The sequence below is a fragment of the Phaseolus vulgaris genome, chromosome 1 (genome assembly GCF_051622355.1).
Source record: "Phaseolus vulgaris cultivar YP4 chromosome 1, ASM5162235v1, whole genome shotgun sequence".
Classification (NCBI taxonomy): Eukaryota; Viridiplantae; Streptophyta; class Magnoliopsida; order Fabales; family Fabaceae; genus Phaseolus; species Phaseolus vulgaris.
Window position 1 is genome coordinate 50496425 of NC_143498.1, and position 16503 is coordinate 50512927.

At 27.6% G+C, this 16503-nt stretch overlaps 1 protein-coding gene across 1 annotated transcript; it reads right to left on the reverse strand.

The window, feature by feature from the left end:
* Positions 1-12081: 12081 nt before the first annotated feature.
* On the reverse strand, positions 12082-16033 carry NDT1 (NAD+ transporter 1). The gene is made up of 9 exons (XM_068617673.1): positions 15648-16033; positions 15448-15543; positions 15074-15180; positions 14159-14207; positions 13866-13975; positions 13201-13295; positions 13016-13104; positions 12843-12937; positions 12082-12618 (listed from the first exon to the last, which is right to left on the reverse strand). The coding sequence occupies exons 1-9, from the start codon at positions 15724-15726 to the stop codon at positions 12382-12384; spliced, it is 957 nt and encodes a 318-aa protein (XP_068473774.1). The 5' UTR covers positions 15727-16033; the 3' UTR covers positions 12082-12381.
* Positions 16034-16503: the final 470 nt, after the last annotated feature.

Here is a 16503-nt window from a genome sequence, read left to right on the forward strand (position 1 = left end):
ATTTGTGTAAATTAACATGGTAATGGTAATAGATTATGGGTTAGCTCAAGCACAAAAACTTTGAAGAACAAGGGAATAAAAGTGCATACATTTATATGACTTTTACTTTAGCAACTTCTCTGCTATTGAGATTGATAGAAGAATGAAAATTGTCTCTCATCACACATATATCATTCTTGTTCTTCCTTCTTCCTGAACAAAAGAAGGTTGCAACCAAACAAGATTCATTTGTTTTTGTGAACAGATTTGTGAGAACAGATAAAAGGAGAGAAACAACAAAAACACAAAAAATTAAAAATAAACAATGGGACAATTTTTTTACAATACTTTTACTTTGTACAGTTGTAAAGATTTGAAAAAGAAAATTAAACGAAACATATAATAGACTACATCCATAAAAAAATTATCGAATAAAAATTAATTATATATAAATTATTTTTTATTATTAACTTATTAAAATTTATATCATAAGAAAATATATATAATTAATTATATAATACAACATAATAAAATATAAATAATAATAATAATAAGTTTAATCAATTATAAAATAACAATAACAAAATGTTAATAAACATAAAAAATAAAAAAATATAATTATAAATATAAAATCATATAAATAACAATATTAATAAAATTAAACAATAATAGTAATAATAATAACATTAAATATATTAACTAATAATAAAATTATAATTTTTTATTTAATATATAATTTTTTATTAACTGAATTTTATTTAATAACATTAAATTTATTAACTAATAATAAAAATAACTTAGTTATTATATATATTATTATGTAAATTTTTTAATTAATTATATCTATCCACCATACACTTTTTATTAGTTTTTGGCTTAATCTAAAAATCTTACTTCCACGTCTCTTTCTAATATTTTGAGTTCTTAAGATCCATTTCTCAATTTAAATATATTTTTTATATACACTGAATTTTAAAAGATTAAAAAATATTATCACTTTAGAGGCAAAACATTTGGCAGTAACGAGAATTAGATGAAGTAGGTCCCAAGAAAAAAGACAAAGATGACCCCATAGTTGTGAATTCAACAAAGAAAGAGTAAACAGCACCCCGTAACGTTCAAAAAATTCAAATTCCTGGTCGGGAACCATAGCTATTAGGTTCGGAGGGCCCACAAGAGCGTCTTAAAATGGGACCCACTTTACCAACAGTTATAGGTCATCCCTTCTGAACTCGAATGATCGGACGGCAAATAAACCCAAGTAAGCCATAGTATTTTTCCACGTGGCAAACTTCAACTGGCAACCGAGGTGAACAGATCAAATCTCGGTATTTTGATTGCCATAAGCGCGTGGAGTATAATTAGTAATCATAAAAAAATAATTTAATCATTAAATTTCTTATAAAACTAGAACCAATCCTTAAAACTTACTTTTAGAATCTCTAATCCAAAGAAAAGAATAATGAAAATTAAATGCTAGCTTAATGTCAACACCATAATCTATAATTCCTTCAATACAAATCCATTTCAATGTAGCATATGCTTACACACATATGAATCTTTAATTTGTATTTATAATAAGCAATATTAACTTTTTATTAAAAATTACTCTTTTCGAATAAAGTAATCTCTTTTCATGCATTATATTATTTTCAAAAAAAAATTATCTCTATGGGTTTGTTGTCAAATCTAGTTATTATAATTGGAATTTGTATTATTAATATTATTATTTTAATTATAAATGTTCATGTTCTATGTGATATTAGAAATAGTTGTTTTTTTCACTTTTTTATATATACATATCTCTAAAATTCAGTGTAAAATCATTATATAATTTTCCGTATTTTTTCAGGGAATTGAAAGCAGAATTGGAGAATATCAAACACATATGGGACCTGGAGAATGGTTGAATAATGATGACACTTTGTTTCTTAATTAAAGGTGTTTAGTTTTGTATTGTAATTTGAAATGCTAATAAATATATAAGAAAAGTTGTTAATTGCAGTTATTATTGAAAGGGTAAAGTTTGCATGTTATTGGCTTTTTCTTTATGAGTTTCACATGTTAAGTGAGCCCACAGTATTATATGATTATATGAGTGAATTCTCTTTGTGAAGTTCACATCACATTCAGCTGCAAAATGTGTCAACTCTGAAGATGACCAGCCACATCATACAACTGAGCCACATGCACCAAATATTAATCACTCTTTAATCTTTTCCTCCAACTCACTATTTTTTGCCTATATAATCTCTGCATATACCTTCCACAAATCAGTAAAAATTCAAATTTGTTTACTTTAAAATCAAAACAAACATGTAAGTCAAAAATAGTTGCTAATTGATTATGACAGTGACTACGATATTTGTTTAAAACTTAAAATGCTCGAAAGAGGACAAATGTGTCCACGTTATTCCAATTGCTCTTGGCGTTTTGTATCTTTTTATTTTCAAAATGAAAGAAAAAAACAAAGTTTGAATGTCATGACAAATTATTAATTCCAAGGAGAATTCGATAAAATGATGGTATTTTTTTTATCAATGAATTCAAATTCAAATTCAAATTTTGTTGTTATTACCACTAATGAAAGTCTAACTAAATGAGTTTACTCACTAGTAAATATTCTTTATTTTTTTTAAGGTTGATGTAACTTAATTTTAGTCTTTATCTATATGACCCAAAATATAAGAAGATTGTCACTTATTACATTGATCATAGCAGTGAGTTTTTGGAGGATAACTTTGGGTTTGGTGAAAAATATTCCAAAAGGTAGAAAAGGACGAAGAGGCATATTTGATTTCCTTTAGAAGTTAAGGCATTGATGAAAACGATGATAAGTGGGAGTAGTATAGAACAAAAAAAGTCAAGAAAAAATGAGCATATAATGATATTTTTTAAACGAAAGCTAAGCTTAACCATTATTTTCATTTTATTTTATTTTGTTTTGTTTTTGGCAGTGAAAGGTGTTGATGCGTTACCAAAATGTGCCGGTAGAGTAGGTGAGTTGCTTTTGGTGAAGAGTTTGAACTCTAGGAAGGGAATGAAAAGGGTTCATTGCACATTTAATTTAATTAATGGATTATTAATGTTCAAAATTCAAATATACTATAGTCCAGAAAACAAGGTCCCCCACCACCATTCCAAAACTAATGATAAAACTACAGAAATTTCAATTTCTTTTTCCGTAGATTACGATGCTGGTAGATATTTTGCTTAATTGTATTTTCTATTCCATGTAAATATTTTTTTTAAATGTGTTTTTTGTCAAAATTATATTACATGTGACATCTAGATGCATCACATACTTTCATAAATGAAAAATAAAAAGATAGCGATATTTATAGAATTAAAATAACTTGTATGTGTGTTTATCTCTTTGAGAAAAATTCATATCCAAATTATGACATGGGTTGGAAATTGAAGATTTGAAGACATTTTATTTCAAAGATAAAGACATTTTATAGTACATAGGTGAAAATTAATTTATGAACTAGTCTTGTAAAATTAAGTTAAATTTAAAATTTACTTCTTAATATAATATTAGAGTTTATTTTAATAAAGTTTGTTGAGTTTATCAGGTCACTTGTTATCAAAATTTCAACGCTCCTCACACTTAGACCTATCAACTCGTATCCGAGACTACATATTTATGAATTATCCAATAATGATAACTTGAACAACTCTGGTTAAAATAAACTTTAAAAAATTTTAATATAATATTAAGAAATGAACTTTAAATTTAACTAAATCTTATAAAAACAACGCTAATGTAAGAGTTATTCTATTTATAGATGATTTGAAAGATTCTCACAATAACAAACAATTAAGGTTAAAGAACCTCTTAAAAGAATGTTTATCAACGAAAATGATTAAAAAATCTTACTATTGAGCAATTATAGAGATTACTGGAAGATATCACAAGTTATTTCATGAATTTATATGTTATTATAATTTCAAGATTGTGATTCTGGCCATCGGTTTGATACTTACATGTCAACATTTTAGGATTTAGTTGTTAAGGATAAAAAACTATTAATAATATATAGTAGTTATTTTGTTCAGAAGAATAGCAGAAATTAATTTACTGAAATTTCTAAATGGTTGACATATCTTCCATCTTCCATCATCAATTTAAAGACATTTATTTTATTAATAACTCCAATGACTTTTTTGTATTTACGTGAGCATTCGGCAGTTTTGATGTGACTTAAAATAATACATAAAAGGTTTATACTAAGACTTTTTAAAAATACCTAAATTGAAAAATATTTTTATAAATTAAAAATAGTTTTTCACAATTTAAAAGTTAAAAATTATTTTTTTGTACCAGAGATTGCTATTAAATTTACTACTAATAATATTAGGTAAACAATGATATTACCATTAATCAAAATTAGTTTATCTATCATTATTAGGTAAATATAGTCACTGTTGCTACGAATTATAAACTCCTAATTAGTAACATTACCATTAAGTCGTTACTTTTGTTGTGAATTTAGAAAAATAAAAAGAGAGAAAAAGTTTCAGGTATTTTCAAATACCATTCTCAATCTATGCAAATCTCTATAAGGAAATATACATTATTCACGATCAATTGTTCTAAATATCAATCATTAATATACTTACAAACATCGAGAAAAATTAGTCTAAACAAAATCATTTAAAAAAAAATAAAAATTACTCTCCAAGTATATTCTTTAGTCACATACATAGGTAAAGAAAACAATAAGAGAATGGTAAAACAAAGAAAATAAAATAAAAGGATTTCAGCATTGTAATTGATGACGAAAGTTCTTTTTTGAAGCTCTTACATTTTTTCAAAAATATATTTAAATAAACTTTTATATAAGGACTTCTATAAAAAAATTATAAGCTACAATTTTGTTTGTACACAAATTAAAAATAAATAAAAGCTTAGAAAGGTTATATAAAACAATTCTACAACTAATTTTATATAAATTAATTTAACTTAAAAGAAAAGTTCATTTATTTCTTTTTACTTTTATCTATAATGCAAGAAAATTATTTAATAAAAATCAATTTTATATACTAAAAATAATTAGTTATTATATTAACTAGATTAGATATTATTTTGGAAATTAAAAAAAAATATTAATTTTTAAATTAATTTTTATTATTGATAAATAGTTTTTAAATTTGTATCTAATTAATTACGAAGGTTTTTTACTAAATTTATAATCTAAATAATTGGTAGTTAAAACATTGGTAGCTAATTAGATACCGATTTATAAATTATTTATCAATAACAGAAATTAATTTATAAATTAATAATTTTTTAGTCTCTAAAATAATATTTAATTTAGTCAATATAACAACTAATTATTTTTAGTGTCTAAAATTAGTTTTTATTTAATAATTTTTTAGCAGTATAAAATTTTATATAAATTTTGTATCCAAATTACTCTTAATTTTAAAAACCTTTATTTCAAAATCCTAAGAGCAATAGGACATCAAGCAAAACAGCTAGCCTCAAGATAATGTAAAAGATAAAGGTAATATATATTTTGTTTTGTCTCAACATGGCATTTTCTACTTTCAATTTCTAATTTTACTTCAAAAAATTTAGTCCATGTTTTTCTTAATTAGGATTAAATATAAGTCTGCCTCTAAGAAATTTGTAATAAAGTATTTGACTTTGAATCACAGAAACTCATAAAATTAATAGTTTCTTATTATTTTTATTTTAAGTTATGATCCACTAAATGATGAGTTAAGTCCTAGCTTTGTTGGACCAAACAAAGGACAGGGTGCCCTTCTCTGATCCTCATATATATCCAAGTTCATGACATTTCTCCAATGTACTATTTTGTACTTCTCATCTTACATTCTTTCATATTACTATCTCCCTTAGATTTAACTACTACAAACTTACTTTGTCTTCATTATCTCATAATTTGTTCTTGTAAATCACAATATATAAACAAATATAAAAAAAATCTTTTACAAATCAATTTGATAGAATTTAGTTAAATTTAAACTTTTTTTTTAAGATGTTAAAATTTATCATATTAAAATTTGTTAGAATTATAAGATATGTTGTTATTACATTATTATTAAGAAAGTGAGTTAACAATCTTAAAAATAAATATAATCAATTAATAATATATAAATGATCATAAATTTAACGTTAAAAATTATTTTATATTACTAATAATAGTGGTATATTTTTCTTAATTTAATTTCACTTTAAATAAGTTTTCATTCATAATTTAAACTTTAGACCTCTTGAATACTTGTAGTAAATAAACTATTAGAATGAGTTATTGTCAATTCTTTTTATATGACAAACAGTAAGATGTTAACATATTTCATCATAACTCATATTATAATACAGTTTATACTAAAAAAAATTGTTTGTTATGTAAAAAAAAATAAAAAATTCATTCTAATAATTTTCTTACTATAAATAATGAAGAGTTATAAAATTTATATCATCAATAAAAATTAAACTAATTTCATATTATAATATAATAATAAAAAAATTGCAAAAATGAAAGGGAGATTAAAGTAATATATAGTCGTTTTCCTTTAATATTTTGGAAGTGGTCGAATGAAAGTAGACAAAGGAATCCAATGGCATGTGTCTTGTCTAGCCGTCCAAGGATGTCTTAAACTTTGGATCCCAACGAGCGGACCCTAATGCATGCTTAGTCTTTAATCTTGATGCTAAGTTACTAACGTGCTTTATATTCACCACTGAGTTGTCTGATTATGGCTCATCATTACTTCAATTTGCATAACCTAATTGACATTGTGATGGAAAGAGGATTGGAGGAATTTTGTAATGAAATAAAGGGTATTTATTTTGTTATGTGATGAAAAGTTAAATAGAAGGGTTATGGGATAACACATGTTCCCCTTTAAAGAGAATGTGGGCATAGGAAGTGCAAAAGATAGCATGCTTCGCAAGGAATTAGGAATATGATGGAGACGTGTTCTCTTGCTCCCTTTTGTTTGGTATTCAAAACTCCCTTTCATTTTGACAACTTAGCTTTGCCCAAAACCTCACACCATCAATGTATTCTCCTACCATACCACTTTCATCTTTTCATCCACTGCTTTTGTTTCTTTAATAATACTATTTCACAACACCAAAAAGCAACCACTCAGACCTCAATTTCAGTCCCTACCATGGCTATTCCTTTTTTTATGACAATAAAATTGTATGTACATATTTTTTTTATTTTCCTGTTCAATGAAGAACTAGTGTTTAAAAAATTGCAGGTATTACTTTTATAGTATCAATAAGTCTAAGTAAATTAAAGGAGAAGATGACACACTTTTTAAAATATATATTTTTAATTCATGTACTTTTAGACGCTTTGAATTTGTAATAAAAAAATTATTGAGTCATTGATAAAAAATTTTACGTGACAAACGAATTGTTAGGTAAGAAAACACTAATATAGAACTCATTTCAATAGTTTTCTTATTATAAATGTTTAAAATGTCTAAAAGTTTGAATTATAAAAAAACCAATTTAATATGAAAGTACATAAAGAAAATATTTAACTTTTTTTATTTTATGTCTATTAAAAATGTTATATATAATACACATAAGATTTAAAATGTTATATAATGTAAAATTATTAGACTTTAATTAAATTTTGGTTAATGCAAGTAAATATTAGTTTTTATCCAGGCCAACAATATTATTTGTCTTAGAGAAAATGTTCACTTCATGCATACATATGAAATGAATTAACGGTTGCTAAAAAGGTTAAGTTATATCTATTTAGTAATATGTATTTCTTATAGAAACTTTGATAACATTGTATATTGTATATCTATTGCTTTAAGAACATTGTATATGAATATTTTCATTCGAAGAATGCACTTCAAGTGGTTATTCCTTATTCATTTTATATTAAGTTTTATTATAATGAAATCCTAATATCAAAATTTTATGTTTAGTTTTGAAGTGTAAAATTTACTAAAGTTATACTTGCATAAAACAAGTAAAATATGTTACTCAAGGTATATAAGTATATTGGAGTATCTCACTGACATGATATAAAGCTAAAAATATAATTTTGGATTTTTTTTATAAGTTTTATTGTGTTTCTTTTTGGTGATAAAGGGGTTTATTTGTCATAAACAAGGAAAGATTGAAAAGCACAAGAGAAGGTGGTTCATTCCTATTCTCGTAATAGTAAATAATGATGTTTGTTTGGAAACTAAAGGAATTGGAAGATTTAGTTGCTAGTGGACAATGATGACTAATTAGTGGGAATTAACTCAAACTTAGTTAATTATTATGGTGGTTAGAGTCACAAATAAATTTATTCCATATAAAGATGTATTTAAAATGTATTCGGATAATATAAATGAACTTTGAAATAAAATTAAGTTTTCTATTTATGAGAATTTTAAGGAGTTTTAAGTTATAAGAATCTCAAATTTTAATACTGTTAGAACAATATCTGGGTATCAATCTTGTGACTTATTACTCATTTTCTTAAGTGTGATATGACTATTTTCTTTTTTAAATTAAATATCAGAATGATCCACTTTTTATTTCCATACCACTTGTTATAAGAGTCTTCTACTATTTTGTAAAATTTTGACTTTCAATTTGTTATTTAAAAAAACAAAATTATGGCATACACATTAATTGAAGATGTTGTTCAATTCACTTTATATCACAAGTCATTTATTGGTGATTTTGTTGCATTAGAAGGTTGAAAAAGAAATTAAAGGAGAGAAGAGAAAAATGAGAGAAAAAATAAATCATGTATAAAAATAAAGGGAGAATGTTTGAGGATTTGAAAAAAAAAATGAAATTGTGAAGAGTGAAGGAAAGTTCGAGAGAGAAAAAACGAGCAGAAAATAAAATTAGACAAAAAAAATTGTGAGAAAAATAAAAGAAAAACAACAAAGAGTTGAGAGAAAAATAAATAAAAAGAAAAGTTAAGAAAAAAAAATGAGTCTAGAGAAAAGGAATCTAAAAAAGAGAGAGAGATAGAAAAAAAAAGGAAAAAGATAAATAAATAAAAAATAGTGAGAGAGCTAGAGAAAGGAAAAAAAAATAACTAAGAGATATTTTTTATTGTGCAAATACTGTTTCTTCATGCAACAACGTGAGAGAAAAAAAAATCCATGGGAAGTTCCAACAACTAGTAATCTCGTATCAATTAACCAATAATCTTAATTGGAATTCTAGTTCTTGAATAAAAAATTATTAACTTTTTTCTTATCATGATATTAATTTAATTTTTCTATTTCTTTTGAAAGAAGTGTACTCATAACACTTGAAGATGAATGATGTTGAAAAAAGATAGCATAACATGATGTAGAGGGAATGGCATAATTTTATTTTTTTTAATTCTTATTATACTTTTTAAATGCGATAGATATACATTTTTAAGAGAAAATTAATTACATAAAACAAATCAATATAAAAAAGTTATATATTTTTTATTTTATCCTTCACCCACTTATATGTAGTATTTGTCTACTTCAACTAACATTTGAGTTATGTTCTCTCTTTTTTGTGAAAACATATTTTAACTCATATTATCTATTGTTTAATTTCTTTAAAACTACACACAACAGTTTTTATCTCTGGCCAACACCTTTTGAAAAATATTTTAAAATACTATTCATTTTTTTAAAATATTTTTAACATTTAAAAAAATTAACATTCAATCTTATAATTATTAACCTATCAATAATAAAGCTAAATTTTTACATTTGTAACCTCAATTGTTTTTTTTTTTTTTTTGTTTATGAATGCATGATTTAACTTTTAACTTTCTATTTAATGAACTGATGAAATTAAACAGTTGATTATATATTGAATTTAATCAATTAATCACAATTTTTTGAGAGACACAATGACTATTATAAAATCTTAATTTATTAAAAAAAAATCCTATTTCTCATATTTTTCTCTTCACCCAACAGCTTCGTATTTCCATTTTATTCCTTACAAATTTGTATCAACTTTTTTTTTCTATTTTAGATTTTCTTTATTTTTCTTTCCAAAGAAATCAAGTTAGTACACTAAAAATAATAAAGGAAAGAAAAATAATAATTAGTTGTGTAGCGGTCGGTACTAGACAACCCATGTCATTCGATCTCAATGATCGACCGACCACATTAATATATATTAAAGGTGTTCAAGAAATGACAATAATGACAATTGTGGAAATCTTCTACGAATTATGATTTTGTCATACCAAATTCAGATGATATCAATATACCAATATACCATATACCCTCCTTATAAATAAGGGATCATGTTATAAATCAATTAGCAACTAGTATTTGATTGATTCGACCTATCACAACAAGAGCTCATGATTAAACATTATAAATAAACCCTTTACAGAGTTATAAGGGACGCTCTATTTAGCTTTACAATATACATTTTTTATTTGGAGTACCTTTTTCAGGTCCACCCCGACTACGCACCAATAACAAAAGGAGGAGACTTGAAGGAAGGAGCAAGAGTCTACCGACAAATCAACAATTGCACAACCAGTTTCAAGTACTATCTATGTCCCTCTTTGTCCATAGAGGTACAGGTTGAATATGTTATTTTCAATTTGGTAAGCAAAAAATATTTTTTTTATCAATATATCTTCCATATAGATAAAGTGTTTTATTTTAGATTTTCAACACAATCCCTCATGTCAAAGCTACTAACTCGTGCATAAGACTATATTTATGGATAATTCGATAACAATGCGAGTGACCCATCACAACAAGGACTCATGTTATTTATAAATAAGGGATCATATTATAAATCAATTAGTAACTGATATTTGATTGATTCGGCCAATTACAACAAGGACTCATGTTATTTATAAATAAGGGATCATGTTATAAATCAATTAGCAACTAATATTTGATTGATTTGGCCCATCACAACAAGGGGTCATGACTAAACACTATAAATAAATCATTTACAAAAGTATAAGGTATGCTCTAATCAGTTTACAATATATACTATTTACACAGTACTTACTTGAGCGTTTGAGTACATTTTTCAGATCCACCTCGACTGAGCATCAATAACAAAATGAAGAGACTTGAAGGAATAAGCAAGGAAACTACCGACAAATCAACAATTGTACAACTAGTTCCAAATACTATCTAGGCCCCTCTTTGTCCATTAAGATATATGTTGAATATGTTATTTTCAATTTGTTAAGAAAAAAATAATAATTATTAATTTGGAATTTACTTTTTTTAATATAATAATTACAATTATATTCTATTATTATCTTAAACCAATATTACTATCAATATAAATTATTTTCTTATTAGTCATAAATCAAACCGCTGAAAGAAAATATTGCTCAATAATTATTGGTGCATTATAAGTTACAAATGAATTAGGTAGAAGAACAACATAGTACTCCATCCATTTCATTTATCATTCATTTAAGATTTTCTTACACGTTAGAAAAACAATAAATAAGTTAGTACAATTTTTTACATAATTAAGATGTTAAGTAGTTCTTCCACCAATTGGTTTATAATTTCTGCAATCATGATTATTGAACAATAATCGCTATCACCTAGTCGGTTTATGACTAATAATTAAAAAAAATATATATTAATCTGAATATTTGTTAATACAACATTAGAATAAAATTGTAATCATATAAAAAGAAATAAAAGACAGCTAAATGTCAAAAATTATATATAAAAAAACTCTAAAACAAAGGGAGATACAAAGAACATCTAGTTTCAGAGTCAATGCAGCAGCACAAACAGGCAATCGTTTTGTTCCCTTAATATGTCACTGTGTAAACTACATGAATAACTGTTTAAGAACTATTGTTGGTTTCAAAGTTGTCCGGCTTTTTTGGTCAGATTTCTCCATTTGAAAATTTACTTATACACAAAGCAAACTATATATTCTAGCTCCTATACATTTTTTTAGCAGTTTGTCACCACCAAAATGATTTTATAAGAGAAACCAGTTTTGCAGCAATCATGAATTTGATCATTAAAGGAAACGACATTGTTAAATAAATACCCCATGGCTCATATCTTAAATGTGTTTATGTCTTCCATCTAGCAATTTTGATTCGCTAATTGCATGATTCTCATCGGTACAACATATCGTGCTAGATACTAAAGAATATTATTCAGCTGTTTCAAAATAAATAAAAAGTTCCACTTTATCGTCGTTATCACTCAAAACTATAATTATTCCTCAGTCTCCCCTACAAAGACTTTGCACAAGTTTGAACAGGGAAACCGGGCTCAATTGGGGTTGGAAAATATGGGGGCTCTATCATACATAAACAACTAAGTCACAAAGAATGATATCTGCATCGCCAAGGGATAGATTACTCAGCTGGACTAGCTTATGCTTTGGAATCTAACAGCTACAGAAGACAGATGACCTCCAAAGATCAATTGTCACAAAATATGAGGTTGTGGATCAGAAGGAAAAAGAGAAACAAGAAATCGGTGTATCATTTCAAAGCTGGTGAATGTGATTACAGCAGCTGGCGTTGTCCTCAGAAGGTTGGTGGCACAACCTCGGTAAAAACCTGATATGCCTTCTTGTTGAAAAACCTTTCTAATACAGTCAATCACACCAGAGTACCGTCTCTCTGAATGATGCCCTTGTTCTTGCAGTCTGGAACGTACGACCTGCAAACAAAATACACAAACTTTCTAATGTTTATTTGCTCAAAGAACAGAAATGCAAAAACATTTTTGGAATATTTATTAAACACTGATAATAGATTCTAGATCCTTTTTTCCATCAGATGGTGGGCAAGCTATAACTCATTCACAAGACCAAAGGTATGGTATAAGTACCCTATGTGGACAAATAACCTGAACTAAACTACCTCAATCATTCAGCAACATACCTCATGAGGATAAGTTAATGTGGATGCAAAAATTTTGGAAACTGATGATGCAATTGCAACATCACGTGCACCAAGTTTATCCATTGCTGTGTCATCTGATACAAAATAGTTAAGACATTAATTAACTGCCAAAACTTTCAAGAGTTCACAGAAAGCCGTGGACATGAAATTACCTTGATTTGCCAGATAAAACTTTATTGTCTCGTATGTAGGAAATTGAATGGCAACATGACTGATACCAGCCAAAGCAGGTACAAGTCCACTGTTTGTGGAAAAAAAAATTGAAAGTCATTAAATCATTCAGAATATTTCCAAATGCATTGACCATCACGGTGCATTTGTGTTACGCAATACCAACCTGTACAGGCCCCGAATGCCCTCTTCATGTGCAATTCTCCTTAATGCAGATAGTGTGCCCCTATATGGCACAACACCAGATCTTATTCCTTGGGTCTGCACAAAAAATACCGCAAACTTATAGTGCATAATACATAAAACGAATTCATAATAACAATGTAGGTTCTATTGTCTCTATGGTTTTGGCAAGATGAAGTTCATGTTCATAAATACTAAAATGAGGAATGTTCGTGCAGTTATCCATGCAATGCCTTTAATAAAATTCATAAGCCTTTTCTCCTAAACGGATAACATCATAACACTATCTGCCCACAGCAATAAGATTGCCAGTAGCTGTTTTCTGAGTTCAATATCTTCCCAAACCACGAGTAGGGGTTGTGTCATGAATCATGACATCATCTTGCACAGAGGTCAGACAGAAAGGAAAACAATGTCTTATTTATTTCCTTATCGGTTAATTACCATAAAATTCTAGATTTATGGAAAAAAACTGTGAAATACCAAATTTCATGATAATAACGACAAATAAGACAGTCAAATGAGCTTTTTACTCTACAATAAATTTCAAATAACATGTATCACTCTGTGCATCATGCCAATTTTATGTGAGATGTAACTGGCAATCAAATATATCAGCCTAATTTTAGATTGAATGAAGAAACACACTTGGAGTCTAGTCTTGACAACCCAGAGGGGATTTGTGAACATGGTAGTTGCAGCTCCAGCACCAGAAGCAGCTATCATATTAGATCCAATTGAAAGATGATGGCTGTCATCTGCATACATTACATAGCTATTATAATTCGTAATCTAAATGGGAGAAGGGGGGTGACACAGCAAGTTATCAACATAAAAATAAAGGTTAATAAGTGGATTAATTAATTTTATCACACAAAAAGAAAAATGCTTCCAACAATCCTTTCTTTGGATCAACAGAAAATAATCATTAATGGACTAACCATCAGAATGGAGAAAGCTCTTAAGCTGCTCATATGTACTAAAATAAACCTGCAGATTCATAAATTGATACAATTAGAACATCAATTGAAAAAGTTGTGGACGCACTAAAGATTTATACCAGAACAATAAAATAAATTCTTCAATAATTAACTAACTTTTCTTCAGAAGTAGTCATATTAAGGTGGTTCATAGCAATGGCCAGGACCTTTTTTGGTCACCTATCAGGAATCACTAGGTAACTGGTCAATTAGTTACACCTTTAGTTAAGAATTAAAGTTCACTATTCAGTCTCCATCTCAGTGTTCTATATATATTGTCCATTCTTTTATTTATTTGAATGGCTTTGTGCACTTATTTATTTGAAAACCAATGCAGTATGATACTTACCTCCACATTGAGGAGTTTCTTTGAATGAAAGTGGAAGATGTTTTATTGTTTTGATATGTTCTGTTCACCTTCATTTTGTTTTTCCTTATTATAAGTGTTTTTTAAGTCATCACCCTGAACCAGCCATAAAAATGGAGGTTGGTTGATATGTGGTCCAGGGCACAATGATGCTGTACTCCAGTGTAAAAAAAAATAAAGTGAATCAAAATCAAATCTGACCAACAACCATGAAATGCACATATTTTAACTCATTTCAGTAAGTACTAATGTTTCTCATGAATGACTTCATACCCCAGGCTTTTCAGAGATATAACATGATCTTCATTTATGACAACCTTTCACAAGAGACACGGTAGGCATTAATTACTATAGTATATTTCATTACCAAATTGATGGCTGTAATTTAGAAGAGCAGTTACAAATTTTGGACATGAAAGGTAGTGAATTTGTCAAGATTTTATTTGTTGTTTAATCCATCAAGAAAAATAACACATTCAAACAGAACATAGACGGGAGAAACGACTCACCGCCCAATTTGGAAGTAAAGCCAGCACAGTGGGCGCAAGCCCTCGGTACATTCCACGTAACCCCTCCTTGCGAAAAATTTGCTCCAAACTACCAACTATTATGCTGCCTGCGGACAAATAACAATCATAAGCTAGAATCTCAATATTGAGTTTCAGCAGTTCAACCAATAGTAAAATAAATTCCCCACCGTTGTTTCATCCTTCATATATTACTATTAACAAACTGAAATCTAAAAACAATGGCAATAACTCTTCTTTCGAATGACAGGCTAAATACAGGGCAGGCAAACCTTACTCGTTATCTCATTTATACACCAGAGTTAAAATAAATCAAAGAAATAAAAAAGGAGCCGGAGGGAGGCTTGCGGTTATACCTTTAACACTTCCATTGGTGAGTTGCGGGACACCATGAACCTGAAACCTAGTTTTGATGACATCTAAAGGACACACAAATGTAGCAGCAATAACCCCTGCACCAAATTACATACACGAAAACAAACAATTACAAATCGAATTCAGCAGAACGGAAAATTGAAAAAGAAACTGCGACAAGAATAATATAATTGAGGGATACCGGCGGAAGCACCGGCGGCGGCATTGCAGAGGAGGCCCTTGGGATTGATATGATTAACGGGGTGGGCGTCGGCAGACATTGGCGGCGAAATCGAGGGAGAAAGTGGCGAAAATGAAAAAGGAATCCTCTCTGGAGAGGGCGGTGGCGGAGGAACAGGGTAGTCGCATGGCCTGAGAGTTAGGGCACAGGTGAAAGACAGAGTCTCTCGCTGGATGGATCAATCCTAGAGTTTTGGGATTAGATTAGGGTTTGGATGAGATCCAAGAACACGAGTCAAAAACGATCCTTCTTCCTCTACCACAACACCAAACCAAACACCAAATACATCTCTCTCTCTCTTTACTGGGTCCCGCCTAAAAGAATTCCAATGTTTATTTATTATGCATATCATTAATCAATTTATCTTCCTTATTAATGCTAAGAAGGAAAGAGAAGTTTAACCAGTTAGTTACCAGGAGTTCTCTCTTTTAATCTTTATTTCTCAAATATCACACTTTACTTATTTATTTTATTTATAAATAACGTAAAATATCAAATTATGATTTACAGTAATATTCTCCTTCGTTTATTTCACAATATTTAAATAACAATAACAAGCATAAATTATTATTAAATAATAATGTTCGTGTTTATTATTTAAATTAAGTATTTGCATTTATAATATAAATATTAGTTTTATTTTCTCTCTTTTGTTATTTAAAAATTATAAAATTAGTATTTATACTTAAATATTATTTTAATCATGTTAAATTATTATTTATATAATATTATTTAATTAATCACTTTTATAAAAGAATTATTAATTAAATAATTTTATGTTGATCATCATAATGAGAGATAAGAGAAGAGTTTTACC

Excerpts from the sequence above, each read along its gene's own strand:
- NDT1 (XM_068617673.1), bottom strand. The coding sequence starts at position 15,726 with ATGTCTGCCGACGCCCACCCCGTTAATCATATCAATCCCAAGGGCCTC. Across the intron at positions 14,208-15,073 it reads CTTTACTTCCAAATTGGGCG|GTTTATTTTAGTACATATGA; the intron begins GTGAGTCGTTTC and ends ATGAATCTGCAG. Across the intron at positions 12,619-12,842 it reads CATTAACTTATCCTCATGAG|GTCGTACGTTCCAGACTGCA; the intron begins GTATGTTGCTGA and ends TTTTGTTTGCAG.